Source organism: Heloderma suspectum, chromosome 3, assembly GCF_057233095.1.
Source record: "Heloderma suspectum isolate Gila_16-S chromosome 3, 16-S_ref, whole genome shotgun sequence".
NCBI classification, from domain to species: Eukaryota; Metazoa; Chordata; class Lepidosauria; order Squamata; family Helodermatidae; genus Heloderma; species Heloderma suspectum.
In genome coordinates this window covers 278,226,143-278,245,333 of record NC_139460.1, presented here as the reverse complement: position 1 = coordinate 278,245,333, position 19,191 = coordinate 278,226,143, and the positions used below count along the sequence as shown (strand labels likewise).

The 19,191-nt window shown below is 43.0% G+C and overlaps 1 protein-coding gene across 3 annotated transcripts in view; it reads right to left on the bottom strand.

The window, feature by feature from the left end:
• The window catches only part of PXYLP1 (2-phosphoxylose phosphatase 1), a 113,080-nt gene that overhangs the window by 20,716 nt on the left and 73,173 nt on the right, over nt 1-19,191 (bottom strand). For all 3 annotated transcript variants that reach the window (XM_084847092.1, XM_084847093.1, XM_084847094.1), the window contains one exon: nt 16,245-16,371. In XM_084847092.1, coding sequence (XP_084703218.1) covers nt 16,245-16,371 — 127 coding nt within the window. The remainder of the gene's footprint in view (nt 1-16,244; nt 16,372-19,191) is intronic.

Here is a 19,191-nt window from a genome sequence, read left to right as displayed (position 1 = left end):
GTGCCATTCTCAAAACTTGATCAGAAAACTGTCCAAGGTCCTCTGACACCAATATACATCATTTGACGCAATAACATCAGGCGAAGAAATGGAAAAAGGGCAGGAAGACTGAGACGTGGTGTCATATTGATAGCCTTCCAAATCGGAGAGTGGAGATTCTACCAGTGGAGCATGCAGTGGAGCTTATCACCTTCCTTGCAAGGAAGTGATGAAACGTCACTAGTAATGATTTGTGGTAATGGCTGTAGCATGGCCAGTGGCTGTTCAGGAAGTGGGACGGCAAGTAGTTGAGTTGCTTGCTGCTGCTTTAGAGCAGGAGGTGCACACCAAGGGGGTGCATGAAAAATGTCTTCCCAATTCAGTGGTCTCATTACTGTAGTCGATGGGAACCAACGGTATCAACTCGCTTCCCAGTAAGGAGGGTCCTGATGATGAGGAGGATAGTAGGGACCGTAAGGGTCGTCATGGTCTTCAACCCAATCACGGGGTCTCCTGTATCGGACATCCCAAGCCGAACACCTGTCCCAGTCATAGAATGGTGATCTGGACCTATCCCAATCATGGCTTCACTCATAAAAACTAGGAGGTGACCTCTGTCAAAAGGAACCAACTGAGTAAAATGAATCCGGAGTCCCCGGACATTGATCTCAGAATGTTCCGTACCCTTGTGGGTGAAAACGAGGCAGCAAAGTGGGTGGATTCATAGGGGATGGATCTTGGATCTCACTCTCTGATGTTGATGTGATTGGAATGAGATCTGTCACAGGAGCAGGACTCACCATATGAATCAGTGAGAATGGCGTTGCTGGAGTGGGAGGTATGGTCTTCGGTACAGGAGATTGTTTCGATCCCAAGGCATCGGAAGAGCAGTGGGAGACACGAGCGGTACTGGAGGTCGCTGTCAAACCCGAGATGCTAGAGCCGAATCAGGGAGAGTGGTAGGAAGCAAAGAACATGCTCGATCCCGAGTTGAGGTGCTGGGAGATGTGGCCTGTACGGGAGGTTCCCGTCGATCCTGAGATGCCAGAACAGGATCAGGGTGAATGGTAGGAACCGAAGGACGCACTCAATCCTGACTAAAGTCATCCAACTTTTTAGAAGTCTTTTTCTTCTTCTTTTCAGGTTCTGAAGACAGACTCACCTGATTAGACGCTTTAGCCTTCTTGGTTAGCTTCTTAGCCAGTGCAAAAGTCAAAGACTGGCCCGGAGTGGGAGGATCTTGTGTATTCGGAGTAGTACGATGTTGAGGGGAAGACATCCCCAACACTGCATCAGGCTCCTACATGGCAAGCAAATCTCCTGGTAGGGAGGTTGGCTTCTCTGCCATAACCTTTGGTTCCTCCACTGCTTCCAATACTTGTTTCCACAGAGCGGCTTTCAGCCAGTCTGAGCGATTTTGTCTCACCTGCTTTGAAAAGGCTTGGCAGTGAGGACAAGCCTCAACAACGTGGCCTTCTCTGAGGCAAAAAAGCAGAGAGAATGTCGGTCGGTCAGCGGTAATTTGCCTACACAACAGACATACTTCTTAAACGGCACCTTAAGAGCCATGCGCCCGTGAGGGCAATCGCAAGATAATGAAAAACAAATATAAATAAAAACAATGCAGAATGGTAAAAATGGTGGGAGAAGGGTCCCCACCAAAATTCCTCAGATATAGAAGTTGCCCAAATCAAGGCTCTGTACAGGCGCAGAGCTCATATGTGTGATGCACAGAGACCATGAAGGAGAACTGGAGGCTACAATTTTGAGTGGAGACGCTGGGGGCAGTGCCCTGGCCTACAGCCAGCACCTGCATACTCTGGAAAATGCCAGGGCCCACACATCCCATCAGTGCTCACTGCAGCTGCCACCACTGGGTCCCCATCTAGTATTGCTGCTGCCAGCTGCCACCTGGACTCCCCACCAACACTGCAGCCACAGAACCACTAGTCACTCATCTTGCCTCCCAGATGTGTTCACTTGGCAGTGATTCTGCTTTTAGGATCAATACTGGGTGGCCACAGTTTTATATGTTCCAAAATTCAATGCCCAATCATGATGTCATGCATTTTGAAAATTATAAGATGGCAGCTGCTCAGCTCCCATCCAAAAGTATCACTGCCACCAGCTGAGTGAATGACAAGTTTAGTGGCTCACGTGAGGCCCAAGTTGCAGTGGCTTTAGGCAGTAATGCTGGGTTTGGGGCTCAATGGTGGCAAGGGCCTAATGGGAATGGGGTACCAGATCACAGGGAAGGGCATCAGTGGCACTGTGCTGAGAGCGCATGAAAGTCTGACACCTCCTCTGGAGGTGCTTAACCCTCCCACCACCCATTGTTTTCCATTTCAACCAACCCCCCCCCCCCAGATGCTTTCCCATAGTAAATTTCTATATATGTGCTTACCCATGAAAACATGCAGCTAGAACCCCAAGGGGGAAAGCAGCTAAGGGGACAATTTGGGCATGAAAAGGATTAGTCACTCCTCCCCTTTTGCTTCTCCACTCGAAATACTGAATCTGGTTTCCTTAACAACAACAATAAAATGCTTATGGGGTATCGTTATGCGCATTCAGGTTTAATGTGTAGTTTCCCCCTAAGGAGACTCTTTCCTCCATACTTTCCCTCAGTTCCTGCACAATATTACATATACACTCACACCACTACTTTAGCTCAAATTGAATTGTCTATGTCCATGTTTTATGTAATGCTAGCAAACAGTAATTTAGTGTGTACTTAAACTATACACTAATTTCCTAAACTCCCATCCATTTACACAACCTTTCGGATACAGCAAGTGGGGTTGTTGTTTTTTTCATTGATGTATTGCATCCCAAACTGTACTGTGTAAAAATCTACAGATATTTTAAATGTTTCAGCTCCTCTGTTACATCCCTAAGTACTGGCATTTACAATTAACTTTGGGAATGTATATTCTGAAAGCTCACCATTTGTAGTGGCAGAAAGCTTCCCATTTGCCTGTCAATAGCCAAAAAAGTGTGCAGCTAATACAAGCTATTCTCAAAACCTTCGTGTTTGCACCTTTAGGGAAAACCTCCTGCATGCATGTATTCTACAGGTTGCACTGTGAGCCTTACTATTCACAAGAGAAGGTATTGGAGGGAGAAATACAAGGCAGCTGAACGGTAGTAGTATTTAGATCCTGGGTTGGCAAATTACTTTTCCCAAGGATTTTTTAAAATTCAGATTAGCAATTTTGCTGTTGAATTGGCCAATTTACTGATGCCGCAGGAGACAGAGTATCCAGGCAACACTGTGAAGGTTGCTGGGACTGTGGAGAACGAAAGAAATTACTTGGTTTAGTTTGATAGATTAAGCCTCCAGAGAGATTCTTAATTTCCATAAAATCATGGAAGAATAAAAATGCAAGAGTTTAATTTTGCAAATTGGCCCTTTTTTGAAAACGCTGTGACATGGGAATATGGCCAGGGCTAAGTCAATGTTTTCACATGTTTAAAAATTAAAAAAGTCTTATTTAACAAATTGTCAGTATGATTAAGTGCATTATTTGCAAAGAATATAACTGCATGTTTTATTATAGGACATATTTTTTTACTAATTGAGAAATACGTCTACTTTTTCATTTTAGAGCATTTCCAATGCATTGAAGTGTTAGAAGTTGATCAAACAGAACAGAAAACCCTCCATCAGAATCTTCTACCAATTAGTGCCAACAGGTCCTTGAGAATAAATTACTAGTAGCCTGCTGCTCTATTTCCAATTTCTTGTCAGCATTACTGCTTGGCTTTTATGCTTCTCTGAATGCATGGAAGAATGTATTCATACGAAACCATCAATTTTTCTCACTAGGGATGGATGGACCAATCTAAATCTGGTTCATCTCATTTTGCATGGGTTCATTATGAAGTCTATTCCATCCCATTTCTGAATTAAATGTTCATTTTTTTTTTCAAAAATCTGCAGGATGTTATCTGCACTAGGTGGTCTGAGGGTTATCTTTTAATGAAATTTCTCTTTTTCTTTCTTTCTTTACTGATAACAGCCACTCCAAGTGGCTAGAAAGCTTGGCTGCTGGTGCAACTGCACACACTGAAAATAGAGCCAGAAATGCCAAAAGCAAGGGGACATGAAGATTTGCCACCCCTCCCTGAGAAACTGGGCTGGTTTACACAATTATTTAAGCCATGGTGGGCTGTGGCACGTGCTGGTGCCCATTTTGAATATTCAAGCCATGGCTGCAGTTTGTTGTGTCTTCTGAACCTATGGTAAACAACCCTTGCATAACCTCAAAACAGACCATGATTTTTGCCCATGGTTCCCAGGTTCAAACAACATAATAAGCCTTGTCTGCAGCTTAAATATTCAAAAAGCATCTGGCACACACCAGTATGCACCAGAGCTCACTGTGGCTGAAACAAGTGGGCATGGTGGGCAGCAGTGATCATATGAACCAGGTCTTTGTATGGAAAAAAGATATCTGCCCCTATGGACCCATCTCCTTGGTTTACTGCCAGTCACTTTTGTCTTTACAAACACACACACACACACCTTGATAGGAGTGACTAGGAATCAACTTAATAGGACTGAAATACGACGGAAGAAATCTCCAAGGACTTGTTTATTTCTTTACCTTCATTCTACACTGTTTATATGCCACAATTCCTAACTCACAAATATTTTTTCAGGCATGTGCCAATTCATTCCACGTGCTATTAAACTTTCAAGAATATTGTTAACCTAGAAATGAATAGTGGATTTTTCTGTACTAATTTAATCATATGCCATCAGTGCCCCAGAATATATTTGTCAATGTTTACTGCTCACTAATGCAATCTGGTTATGTCTACTCCATAACCATACTAAGGCTTGCTCCATAAAGAGTCCAGTGGGTACACACAGCACTTTGGTGTTCCAATCAAGGCTTCCCTGTTTATTTTTCTGACTGCGGATCCTTGTTCCGCCAGCTAGTCTCAAAACCAGGACTTCCTTTTTAAAAGGTCTTTGGAAACCTGTTAATAAAGCTCAGCCCCACATTCATCTCTGATCATACTGCAGCCATATCTATTTACCTATTTCCTGTTCCCCTTTGCCGTTTAGAATTTCCCCACACCTTTAGCCACAAGGTATCTTTATATTTTTAGCCTTCCCCACCTTGACTGCTCAGGGCACATAATATCATGCACTGTAGCAAACTGGCAAATCCCCCTTTCTATCATCTTTGACATGACTTTTGGGCAAGCACCCTGTACTTGCCTACTTTCTGCCTTCTGCAGCAGCAGCATCTCCTATATATGCTAAAGTCTTTCTGGTTTACACAAGATAGACTGCAAGAGTAGTTATTAACAATACACGTTGGGCGGCGGCAGTGGGGGGTGGGGTGCAATGGGAGATTTCAATACTATCTCTTATGAAACTCAATTATGGCATTCTCAACAGATTGTAATCACACATTATATCTGTTACATTTGAAACTAACACAAAGACAAGGTATTATGTACTTGAATTCTAAAAAAACCCCAAACACTGCAACAGAAAGTTAATTACGCAAGTGAATTACAAAAACAAGTTTTCTCTGTGGAAATCTATCTTTATTTGAAAATGTTAATTGAAATTTGACAGGAGAAACCTCTAAGGACTTGGTCTATTTCCTTACCTACATTCTATACTATTTATATGCCACATTTCTTAATTCACAAAACCCAAGCAGGACCCCCTAAGCTATCTTGCATACCCATTAGAAGTCCATAGGGCTTCAGCATAATCTGCGTAATTAATGAACTCCATCTGTGGAATACTAAATGAAACAGAGAATGGGGCTGAATACAGATGAGATACTTATCACAAAACCAAGTCCAAACAGCCTATACAAATACGAATTTCAATGGGAAAATAATTAAAACCTAAATAGCTGCCAATCTATATTTAAAAATGTGTGGCAGTTATTCTACAATTTAATTCTTATTACGAACAACCGCACTTCCATAAAAGCCACCACATCATTATTACCACAACATTACTGTATTGTATCTACTAAAAAGAACTCCTAAAAGAGTCCTACAATTATTTAGGGACATATTCTACTCAATTTGCCTGTACAGCTGCTGATCCCCTCTTCCCCTTTTCACAAATACAACTCTGCCTCCCTCTCTTCTAGCCTTAAATAAACCCTTAAAGAGTTGGAGGGACAGAATGCACCCAGCCATCATAGTATTTTATTAATGTAGTGTAGATCTATGGAACCAGTATGCAAGTATGCATGGATACCTAGAGAGTGCCTCCTGCCTGTAGAAGGTACAGGTTTGCTACCTGTGGATGTTTATCCACTATTTCCAGAGGGCTGTGTTAATCTGTTGCAGCAAAACAACAAAACATACCATAGCACCTTAAAGACAAACAAATTTATTATGGAACAGACTTTTGTGGACTGAAGTCTATTTCGCCAGATGCATGAATTCTGCACGGTTATATATAAATGGATTAAAAGGGAGGGAGAGTTGTGAACAGAGTCTAAAACAATAATGAAATGCAGTAGTAGTAGTAATGAAATGCAGTAGTAGTAGTAGTAGTAGTAGTAGTAGTGAGAGAACTATATACCAGGTGGCCCAAAAGTAGATATACAGTTGTTTAGAATGTTGATGGGAGGGGGAGAGAATTATGCTTTTGCAGTAAGGGACTATCTTGACGACACCTTCCCATAGCATTGGATCGGACAACGTGGCAGTATTGAATGGCCACCACGTTCACCTGACTTAACATCAATTGACTTCTTTTGGGGGGGCGTAGTAAAGAATAAGGTTTTTGAGAGGAATCCCCGGACAGTGGATGAATTAAAAGAGTTCATCTCAGAAGCTTTTATGGACATTGACGCAGACTGGAATTTGTGTCGTACTGTGTGTCACAGTGTTCTGGACAGGTTCGAGGAATGTTGCGATGTTGATGGAATACATTTTGAGAACTTATGAGATTAAACAGTGTTAAACAAATGTAAATGTAATAAACAATATAATAAAATGCAAATAAACTATACTGTGGCCTTTTGGGCCACTCTGTATGTAGAAATCATAATACTTCATTAATGTGTGTGACAATTGGCTTAAAGCTTATGAGTGTGTGCGTGTGTGTGCACATACATCCGTATATGTGTGTGTGTGTGTGTGTGTGTGTATATATATATGCACGCACACATATATATACCTGCCAGCTGAGGACAACACTTTGTGCATCTGATGACGTGAACTCAATGCTTCAATGGCTCATGTCACCATTATTAATTTTTTGTCTTCAAGGTGCTACAGGTTTTTTGTCGTTTCTGTTAACTTTTAATGTGGATTTATATTTATATATCTACATGTGTGTGCATATATATTATACATACACACACAGATGTGCAGGTAGATATACATATTCTACACACACTAAATAGAAGTTTCATTTATACTTTCCCCTTTCCCCTCGCCAATATATTCCTATCAACACATAGAATCATAGAATCATAGAATCATAGAATAGTAGGGTTGGAAGGGGCCTACAAGGCCATCGAGTCCAACCCCCTGCTCAATGCAGGAATCCAAGTCAGAGCATCCCTGACAAATGGCTGTCCAGCCTCGTCTTGAAGGCCTCCAGTGTGGGAGAGCCCACCACCTCCCCAGGTAATTGGTTCCATTGCCGTATTGCTCTGACACTCAGGAAGTTTTTCCTGATGTTCAGTCGGAATCTGGCTTCCTGTAACTTGAGCCCATTATTCCGTGTCCTGCACTCTGGGATGATCGAGAAGAGATCCTGGCCTTCTTCTCTGTGACAACCTTTCAAGTACTTGAAGAGCGCTATCATATCTCCCCTCAGTCTTCTCTTCTCAAGGCTAAACATGCCCAGTTCTTTCAGTCTCTCTTCATAGGGCTTTGTTTCCAGTCCCCTGATCATCTTTGTTGCCCTCCTTTGAACCCTCTCCAGCTTGTCTGCATCCTTCTTAAAGTGTGGTGCCCAGAACTGGACACAGTACTCCAGATGAGGCCTAACCAGTGCTGGTTAGGTCATACACATACACACACCTTTTTCCATTAGAAAGATGAGCAATACAGCACAGACTATTAATTGCAAATGATTGTTCTGCCTAAGTGTATATATTCATATTGATCTCTCTGTAATAACTGGAAGAGTTGCATGCAATTTGCAGCTTCCAACTGTTATAACTAGAAAAGGTTATCTTTGATCCATCAGATAGAACAACCTCTTGAAGGAGTCTTGTTCGCTGAAAATTACACCAAGCTTTCATTTCTTTCCCAAGAACTCTAGTTTTCTCCTAAAAAGACTTATAAGGGCACAATCCTACGCATGTTTAGACAGAAAAAAAGTCCTACAACTCCCAGCATTCCCCAGGTGAAGCTTTCTGAGAAGGCAATTCAAAAGACAGGATATCTCTGTCACAAGTCACCTTACTTCACATGCTGGGAGGGGCATGAAGCAGGACCTCTGAGACTACATAAGCATATTTCGGGAGCAACATAAAACCATATTTTTATTTATTTTATTTATTATTAAATTTATTAATCGCCCATCTGGCTGGTCACCCAGCCACTCTGGGTGATGTACAACATACAATAAAAACAGTTTAAAACAATAAAATTCTACAATAAAAACTTTTTCTAAAATACCCTAACCCACCCCAAATGCCTGCCTGAACAACAATGTTTTTAATGCACGACGGAAGCTCATTAAAGAGGGGGCATGACGGAGTTCCCTAGGGAGGGAGTTCCACAGAGTGGGGGCCACCACAGAAAAGGCCCTCTCCCCCGTCCCCACCAGTCTAGCTGTCCTGGCTGATGGGACAGAGAGAAGGCCATCCGAGGCTGATCTTGTTAAGCGGCCTGTTTGGTGCTGCTGGAGGTGCTCCTTAAGATAGGCTGGGCCAGAACCACATAGGGTTTTAAAGGTCAAAACCAACACCTTGAATTTGGCCCGGAAAACAACTGGTAACCAGTACAATTCCTTCAGTGCTGGAGTGATGTGATCTCGCCAGCGGCTGCCTTTAATCAGGCGAGCCGCCGCGTTCTGTACCAGCTGCAGTTTCCAAACCGTCTTCAAGGGTAACCCCACGTAGAGAGCATTACAGTAGTCTAAACGAGAGGAGACCAGGGCATGTACTACCGATGGGAGCAGATGGTCGGGAAGGAAGGGGCGCAGCCGCCGTATCAGATGGAGTTGATACAGCGCTGTCCGGCTCACAGCTGACACCTGAGCCTCCATGGACAGCTCTTGTCCAAAATGACCCCCAGGCTGCTGACCTGGTCTTTCAAGGGTAGCCGTACCCCATTCAACACCAGGTCAACATCCCCCAGCCTCCTCTTGTCTCCCACCAAAAGTACCTCGGTCTTGTCAGGGTTCAGCTTCAGCCTATTCCTCCCCATCCAGCCACTCACCGTCTCCAGACATTTGGACAGGGATTCTACGGCTAACCTTGGTGAAGATTTAAACGAGAGGTAGAGCTGCATGTCATCCGCATATTGATGACACTGCACCCCAAACCTCCTGATGATAGCCCCCAGCGGCTTCACATAGATGTTAAACAGCATCGGGGAGAGGATGGAACCCTGTGGCACCCCACAAGTAAGCGGCCATGGGTCCGAAACCTCCTCTCCCAGTGCTACCCTCTGGTACCTGCCGGAGAGGAAGGACTGGAACCACCGCAATACGGTGTCCCCAATGCCCAACCCCTCCAGGCGGTCCAGGAGGATACCATGGTCAACGGTATTGAAAGCCGCTGAGAGGTCAAGGAGAACAAGGAAGGAGCATTCACCCCTATCCAGAGCCCTCCTCATATCATCTACCAAGGCGACCAAGGCCGTTTCTGTCCCATGCCCAGGCCTGAAGCCCGACTGAAATGGGTCTAGATAATCAGTTTCTTCCAAGTGTGCCTTCAACTGCACCGCCACCACCCGCTCAATCACCTTGCCCAAAAATGGCAGATTTGAGACTGGGCGAAGGTTGTTCAAAACTTGAGGATCCAAGGAGAGCTTCTTTAAGAGCGGTGTTATCACTGCCTCCTTGAGGGCTGATGGCATCACTCCCTCCTCAAGGGAGGCGTTCACCACCGCCTTGATCCCCTCACCCAGTCTCTCTCTGCAGCTCATAATGAGCCAAGATGGGCAAGGATCAAGTAAGCAGGTGGTCGGCCGTACCGATGAAAGCACCTTGTCCACTTCATCAGGAGGAAGAAGCTGGAACCGATCCCACAAAACCGGTTTGCCACAGGCCGCCTCTTGCTCACTAACTGTATCCACAGCGTGCAGAGTAACACCATATAAACCATATAAGACATAGCTGGGATCTACTATATGGAATCAGGCTTAAAAAAAGCCACATAGTTCTCCAGGCTCTTGGATGAATGAATACATGCAATCCCACCTAGCTTCCTTATTCACTGCAGTGTTTGGAGGAGTCATTCATAGGAGTGTCATGAAAACCTTGAGGCGCCCTCATGTAAAAGGTACCTCTAGAATGGATGAAAGTTTAATATATCAGATATTACAAGGATGGCACCTTTCTCATCTCAGAAAATTTCATGGTTGAATCCCTGTTGTCTGGGAATAGCAGCTAAGGAAAGAGAGCTGAACAAATGTTCACTAGGCATTTGCTTGGACTCATCCAGAAACTGACCTTCTGCCAAGTTCAGTTCATGGGAGGGATCTTTCTTCAGTGTGATTTGCTGGATTTTCTTACAGACTTTAAGGGGTGAAAAATAGTTATTTAATTACCACCATCCACACTTGCCAATTCTGCAAAATGTTTTCTTCAATATTACACTCTAGACATTTTCAGAACTTAGATTATCAAGCCCTGTAGGATTTCCAAATCGCTTTGAATTATCTCTCTTCCATTAATGTTTCATTCCCTGGAGTAAGTTCATTAAAAATCCTATCACTGCAATTAGCAAATTACTTATTGCTTATCTTGTTATAGAATTTAATTGCTTGCTGCAGCCGGTGAAATTTGATAGCACTCAGAAGGTCCAATTTAAAAACTTTTAATATGGCATATTAACATTTTGTTTGTGAAAATGTGTTTATTGCCACAATCTGCTGTTGGTTTGCCTATTTCTATCCTTCTCCCCCAAACAGTGATTCCATTATATATTTATCCACTGAAATAATAAACAGATAAGAGGCTTACATGATTGGATCATGTTAAATTCCTGACCTCTATAGAATTCTGTACATTTACTGCGGGAAGTTAAAACAAGGTTTGGTTTTAAGGGGCATCTTTACAAATTATGATATAACATAATTCAACATTTCACTTGTCCTGCTTTAGTAATTCTACTTAACCTTTAAAAATGTAATTCTGCACCATTTATTTTTGTTCCTCCTTGTTTTGTGGCAGGCTAACTTGATAAAACTGTATCGGTTAGGAGCCCTAGACTCCAACTGTGAAGCCAGCAAGCAATTTATGATGAATCCTTTTGCTATTATGTTTCAAGGATGTGTTATTTTAACAACTCTACAGAATTATTATGCAGCACTAACAGCTACCATCCATACTAAAAATGCTTAATCCATAGTTGATGTACTGGCATCTCAGATAGGCTTTGCTGCTGATGAAGAGCCACACGACGTGAGAGTTCAAAAAATGGGGAAACTACAACTGTCGTCAAATCAAGACAGTCACTGAAGCTAACATTTGCTACAGAAAGACATTGGACAAACAGAGCAATATATCAAACTGCCCTGAATTAAAAGAGTGACCTGGTTCATGTTAATCTGGTACTAAAAGGGTTAACAAAGAGAAAAGATGGCTGATTTGATTTGGAATGATAGAAGGACCTGAGTGAGGGTTTTGGGGAGACCTACAAGAAGAGCCCCTAAAAGACCCCAGACTCGTAACTAGTTTTATATTCCAGACTCCTGACCCCTGGGCGAGAAGACTTTGAAGTTTGATTCTATGATAAATGATATTATTTCACTAACTGGGACTCTAAGATTTTGCAGGACTGTCTTTGAAGAAAGGGGAAAAATGCAGCTGTCTTTACAAACAGCTTCACAGAGCTTGTTCAAGGCCACAATGTACTGGCAGAGCGTCTAAGTGGGATGAACAGAAGAACTGAGCATGCTCAGATGCCTACTAAGAGGAGGAAAAGTACTGTTTTGACATCTTGTGGTGTACACCTGCTGATAAGACAATGTCCTTACTCGATGCTAGTTGGGTGGAGAAGCTGGAGCCCTCAGCACAAGCAACAACTGGAAGGAGGTGTTCAGGTGGATATGATAAAAAAATGGCCAAAGACGACCGGGAGTTCAAAGAAGACATACCAAGGAGAAATGCATCAATCAAGATAACATGCCCAGATGGCAGACTTTGGGTCATATTTTGGGACATTTCAAAGTAATCCGTTTGTAATGATCCCAGGAATGTTTCCCAAACACATGAAATTGTGGGAGATAGATGAGACACCTGGCTTCTGATTGGGGAGCAAAAGCTCTAACCACGTGCACCCCATTTTGATTGGAAGATGATCGTCTCATTGCTCCTTGGGCCCCATCTTTGACCAGGACAGGGGTGTAAAAGCACAGGTAATGGGAGCTCCTTGCTGCTCTTGTTCCTGCTGCTGCTGTTTCTGCTCCTGCTGCTTCGCCACCAGACCCAGGGATTTGGGTAACTGTGGACCTCTTTAGACTCTTAGACTTTGGAACTTAGAATATTTTCTGAAAGTAGAACTCAGAATTAGTTCTGAGTCTGAGACTCAGAGTGATTTCTAAGTTTGAGACTTCAAGGTTATTTCTGAGGATGGGATTTGGAATCCTATCTTCAGAGTTGGCAAATGGAATTATTTCCAGGTCTTGGGTTTTCCTTTTACTCTGGCTCCTACCCCTATTCTTCACATGCCTAGAGGAACTTAGTAATGCTTTAGCGTAGCTTTTATATTCAAGTAAGAAGCAGGAGGAGGTAACAGGAGGGTTAACACTTGGTTTAGGTTGTTTTAGTTTAGCTTTGAACCGCAAGTAGTAAACAGGAGAAAGTTAGAAGAAAGAGTCATAACAATGTAAGAAGCTCAAGCCGTTATCTTATTAGCCAAGTTCATAATATCAGCTTTGTCAATTGCAATTCTTTTAATTAATCTTCTATTTTTGTTGCATTCTCTTTCCCTGTAATTATAGAGAAAGTTTCTAACGCTCATATAACCACCATGCCACTTTCTTTAGTTTTTATTTTTCTGAAATAAAGACTTGAATAGATTTCAATTTACAATTTTCTCTGTAGTGATGTCTGTCTGTTGGGATTAGCTTGGTTACCCACTGTGGTGCTTCAGACTCATTTGGTGCAGGTTCTGAGGTTAAACAGGACCGAATTTACAGTTCACACCTATGATTAGTTCTTAGGTTAACTTTGGGTTGCTTAACCCATGAATAACCCATAGTGTCTGGGTTTACACAAACAGGTCCAGCATGAGAGGGTGAATGAGAGGGTAAGGAGATATTGTGGTTCTGCCTGTCTCACACGCCTTTCTTTATTTCCTGTTTTTTGCCCTACTTGTCACATTCTTCTGGTAAGAAACAAGAACATATCCTCCATTCACCCAACTGTAAACTCACCCACCAGGATAGGGATGGGAGTGACTCCAGGGAGCAATTCCACTAAAATAAGGATGGGAGTGATAGGAGGGAGAGTGGGCAGGGAACTCTGTTCTAGTGAGCTAGGTTTCCAGAGCTTTGTGCAGGGTGGGGGTATAAGGTTCCCTTATTTACCTGTGCCTCTCATGGAAATTCTAGCAATTCCTGCTAAGAGAGGGAATCAAAAAGGAGCAAAATATAATCAGTATTTTGTGTGGACTAATAAGCCGAATGCTTTAGATGTGAAGCTGAGAAGAATCCCTTTAGTAAAATCTACTTGGGCATATGGAAACCCAATACAGAATGTTCATGTACTCTTACTGCCCACTCACATTCCACCGAACTTGTATTATTTATTATTAGCGTAATGATGGTGTATGAAGGATAGCCACCACCTTAGTAAGTTGGCTGAGTTTGTTTGCAGCATTTGCATTTTATTGCCTCTGACAAAGGAGCCTCAGCCTCTAAAAAGTGTTGGGCTTAAATTTATTTATTTTATTTATTTATTAAATTTATTAATCGCCCATCTGGCCGGTCACCCACCCACTCTGGGCGATGTACAAAGTATATAACAGAACAATTTAAAACAATAAAATTCTACAATAAAAACATCATATTTCTAAAAATACCCTAACCCACCCCAAATGCCTGCCTGAACAACCACGTTTTTAATGCACAGCAGAAGCTCTTTAAAGAGGGGGCATGGCGGAGTTCCCTAGGGAGGGAGTTCCACAGAGTGGGGGCCACCACAGAGAAGGCCCTCTCCCCCGTCCCCACCAGTCTAGCTGTCCTGGCTAATGGGACAGAGAGAAGGCCATCCGAGGCTGATCTTGTTAAGTGGCCTGTCTGGTGTTGCTGGAGGTCCTCCTTAAGATAGGCTGGGCCAGAACCACATAGGGTTTTAAAGGTCAAAACCAACACCTCGAATTTGGCCCGGAAAACAACTGGTAACCAGTGCAACTCCTTCAGCACTGGAGTGATGTGATCTCACCGGCGGCTGCCTTTAATCAGGCAAGCCGCCACGTTCTGTACCCGCTGCAGCTTCCAAACTGTCTTCAAGGGTAACCCCACGCAAAGCGCATTACAGTAGTCTAGACGAGAAGAGACCAGGGCACGTACTACCGATGGGAGCAAATGGTCAGGAAGGTAGGAGCACAGCCGCCCTATCAGACGGAGTTGATACAGAACTGTCCAGCTCACAACTGACACCTGAGCTTCCATGGACAGCTGGGAGTCCAAAATGACTCCCAGGCTGGGCACCTGGTCTTTCAAGGGTAGCTGTACCCCATTCAACACCAGGTCAACATCCCCCAGCCTCCTCTTGTCTCCCACCAAACGTAGCTCGGTCTTGTCAAGGTTCAGCTTCAGTTTATTCCTCCCCATCCAGCCACTCACTATCTCCAGACATTTGGACAGGGATTCTACGGCCAACCTTGGTGAAGATTTGAACGAGAGGTAGAGCTGCGTGTCATCCGCATTTTGATGACATCGCACCCCAAACCTCCAGATGATAGTCCCCAGCTGCTTCATATAGATGTTAAATAGCACTGGGGAGAGGATGGAACCCTGTGGCACCCCACAAGTGAGTGGCCATGGGTCCGAAACTTCCTCTCACAGTGCTACCCTCCGGTACCTGCTGGAGAGGAAGGACCGGAACCACCGCAATACGGTGTCTCCAATGCCCAACCCCTCCAGGCGGTCCAAGAGGATACCGTGGTCAACAGTATCAAAAGCCGCTGAGAGGTCGAGGAGAACAAGGAAGGAGCATTCACCCCTATCGAGAGCCCTCCTCATATCTTCCACCAAAGCGACCAAGGCTGTTTCTGTCCTATGTCCAGGCCTGAAGCCCGACTGAAATGGATCTAGATAATCGGCTTTTTCCAAGTGTGCCTTCAACTGCATCGCCACCATCCACTCAATCACCTTGCCCAAAAATGGCAGATTCGAGACCGGGTGAAAGTTGTTCAGAACTTGGGGATCCAAACAGGGCTTCTTTAAGAGTGGTCTTATCACTGCCTCCTTGAGGGCTGAAGGCATCACTACCTCCTCAAGGGAGGCGTTCACCACTGCCCTGATCCCCTCACCCAATCTCTCCTGCAGCCCATAATGAGCCAAGATGGGCAAGGATCAAGTAAGCAGGTGGTCAGCCTTACAGATGAAAGCACCTTGTCTGCTTCATCAGAAGGAAGAAGCTGGAACCGATTCCACAAAACCGGTTTGCCACAGGCCGCCTCTTGCTCACTAACTGTATCCACAGAGCACGGAATAACTCTCCTAATCCAATCAATTTTATCTGCAAAGTGCCTTGTCAAGGCCTCGCAGGAGGCCTCAGAATGCTCCAGCAGTTCTGGAGCCACTGGACCAACCAGGCTCCAGACCACTTGGAACAGCCTCCTGGGACAGCACTCTGCGGATGTGATAGAGGCAGCATAAGTTTCACTTTGGCACATCTGAGAACTCATTCTCTTCTTGCTTTCCATTCATCCTGGGTGCCTCCCTTTTGGTTTTTGTTAGCATTTAAATACCACATTATCTGCTAAAAAGCCATCAAAGTGGTGTACAACAATTTAAAGCAATAAAACTGTAAATCAATAAAAACAAGAACATTAAAAATGGTAAAATCATTTATACCGGCAGTGAACACATAATGCCTAGAAAGAAATAGCAAAAAACAGAAACATTACCTGTTAGGCACTAATATACAGTCAATGTCTGGTCTTTTCGTTTTGGGAATGGCATAAAGAGGATATCGGTCCCCATGGCGAATCAGCACATGAACAGAAATCAATTTAAAATAATGAGGTGCATGACCTATAAAAGAAAAATTAAAATTGCTATTTTGAATCTATCAGTTTTGGAAGTTTTATTCAACCCAAGTTGAATATACACCCACATATTCAGCCACATACAAAACACAGGCAGTGAACTCAGATGATTTTCCACTGATGTGACTGGTCCAGGATTATACACATGACTTTGATATACATGCCACAATTATATTCTACATGTATTGAAAGATACAAACACTCAATTAACATTAATAGACACCAGAGGTATTGTGATCACTGGTTTCTTTGCCACAAATAAATACTGATGTAACTTAAAACTCCCTTCAATTCTCTGTCCTGTTTTCTTAGAGTCTTACTCAGACAACCAAGCATCTCCGTGACAGGTTTTATTATTCACCTTTCCATGATGTTGCAAGCATATTTTAAAAAGGTAATGTTTATTAACATCTCTGCCATCAGGGCCAAGAAAGTAGGATACTGATAATGTAAACAATACATAGTTATTTCAGAGGCCAGTGAAATTGTCTTGTTTAAATTGCTGTAGCATTTGCATTGAAAATGAATGTGACAAGACCCTGGTCAGTTCTCATAATATTCCTGACCCTTCAAACTACTGTGCCTTTGGCTCCCGGATATGGTTTGTGGATGAGGTTTGGAGAGTAGGCGCAAATCATAGCTTAACAATTCAGATGTAGTGGCGAATATGTTTGGAGCTATGAAACAATTTAAAGAACATAAAAGCATCCCTACCAGATCAGATCAAAAGGCCTATCTAGTCCAGTATTCTATTTCCCACAATGACCAGCAAGTGCCTCTGAAAGTGCACAAGTAAGAGAGGAAGAAAAAAGCTCTTTGCTACTGTTCATCCCCAGAAACTGGCTAAATAAATAAATAAATAAGCAGTTCATCGAGTAATTTGGTCCCAAACCATGTAGAGAAGACGTGCAGAACCAGATTTTGGTGAGGGGCTGAATTGCAGGCTGGATGACATCAGTGGGCATGGCTACGGTCAGTGCTATCATTGTCCCCTGCCCATTTTGCTTTCTCCGTGCTGATAAAGGCACAGAGAAAGGGACATGGCACCTGCAAGTTCCTGAGGCTTAGTGCAGCATGCATTGCCCCCAGGGGAGCAGCTCATGCTGCAAAAAGCCACTTGGCTGGTGCTGGGATGAGTGGTCACTTTTCCCAGTGCCAGCCAAGTCTCCTGAACCCACATACCAGGTTTTATATCCAATCTAAGATAATAGGGGTGATTCCTCCAGGGAGGATTGCTTCAGAGAGTGGGGCTTGGACCAAACAAGGTTCCGCAGGCTGGTTCTAAAACCTCTGTGGGCCACATTAGGGCAGAAAGCCAGATGTTCTACTTTAAACATTAAAACTAGCTCTTCGCTAAGACTTTTTGTCAAAGGCTTTCTTAAAGCCCAAGTATACAATGTCTACCAGATCACCCCTACCTGTACACTCAAGTGGTTTCACCAATTTCACATCTGAATTATTTAAGAACATTTGGTTGGGTGCAACCTGGATCCAGCAATTTAATTTTTAATTCGTAGTCAAGCTTTAGAACTCCCTATCTTGTCACATCTATTTGATCTCATTTTTCAGATTCCTTTCCTAAAAAAAAAACCTGGTTCAAGTATGAGTATCTGTTTTAAATGTTCTGCGGTGAAGACAAATGCAAATAATTAATTCAGCCTTTCTATCTTCCATGATCATACTTCTCACTCACTTATTATCTAACATACAACTACCACCCTGGCTTGTTTCTTGCTTCTGATATATTCAAAGAAATGTTTATTGTTGGTTTTAATGTTTTAACAATCCACTCTTCCAATTGGTTTTAGGCTTTCTTTATTGTCAGCTTACATTTTTGCTAGAGTTTTTGTTTGTTTTGTTTCTGTCATTTGGAAAAGACTTTCATTTTCTGAAGGAAATTCTCTTGCCTTTTGTAGCTTCCTTGACACTACTCATTATCTATGCTAACATCCTCTTGCACTTGATTATACCTTTCCTAATTTGGGGTATACAGTCTAGTTGAGCTTCTATTATTGGGAGGGACCACAGCTCAGTAATGGAGCACATACTTTGTATGCAGAAGGTCCCTAGGTTCAATCCCCAGCATCTTCAATTAAAAGTACTAAGTAGTAGGTGATGTGAAAGATCTCTGCTACACGTCAGAGTAGACAATACTGTGCTTGATGGACAAATAGTCTGACCTGACCTGGTATAAGGCAGCTTCTTATGTTCCTATTATGGTTTTAAATAACCTGCAAGCATATTGAAGAGATTTGACACTTTATCTCCTTTTTAAGAAATCCTCTCATTTTTTAGTTCAAAGTTTTACTCTTCTGATGTCAAACTTGACTGGTTTTGGACTTCCTTGGCAATCTCCCATTTACACATGTTGAATTTAATAGCATCAGGTTCACTGTTACCTGAACATCCTGCATCAGCTCTTTAGTACCAGGGTCACTCTGGTGGGTTCACAAGAGCATGGGGAAATAGGAGAAGAAAGAGCATGCAAGACGTGTTTCAAGATTGGAAACATTACATATGAACTGATTTTCTAAGCCCAACAAATCTATGTGACTCATCTTTAAAATAAGAACTTTAGACTGCACTGTATATATGCTATGTAGGTGTGTACAATTTGACATATAAAGAGATGCCTGCTGACTACCTAGCTACTGTTGAATGCTCCCTGTTCCAAGGATACCAAAATCTGAGAATCCTCAACAAATTTTAAGATAGGATAAGTGGCTATGCCTCAGAACAATGAGCCATGAAACCAACTAGAGGAGAAGCAACCTTAGACTTAAACATCCATGCTGCCCAGAATGTA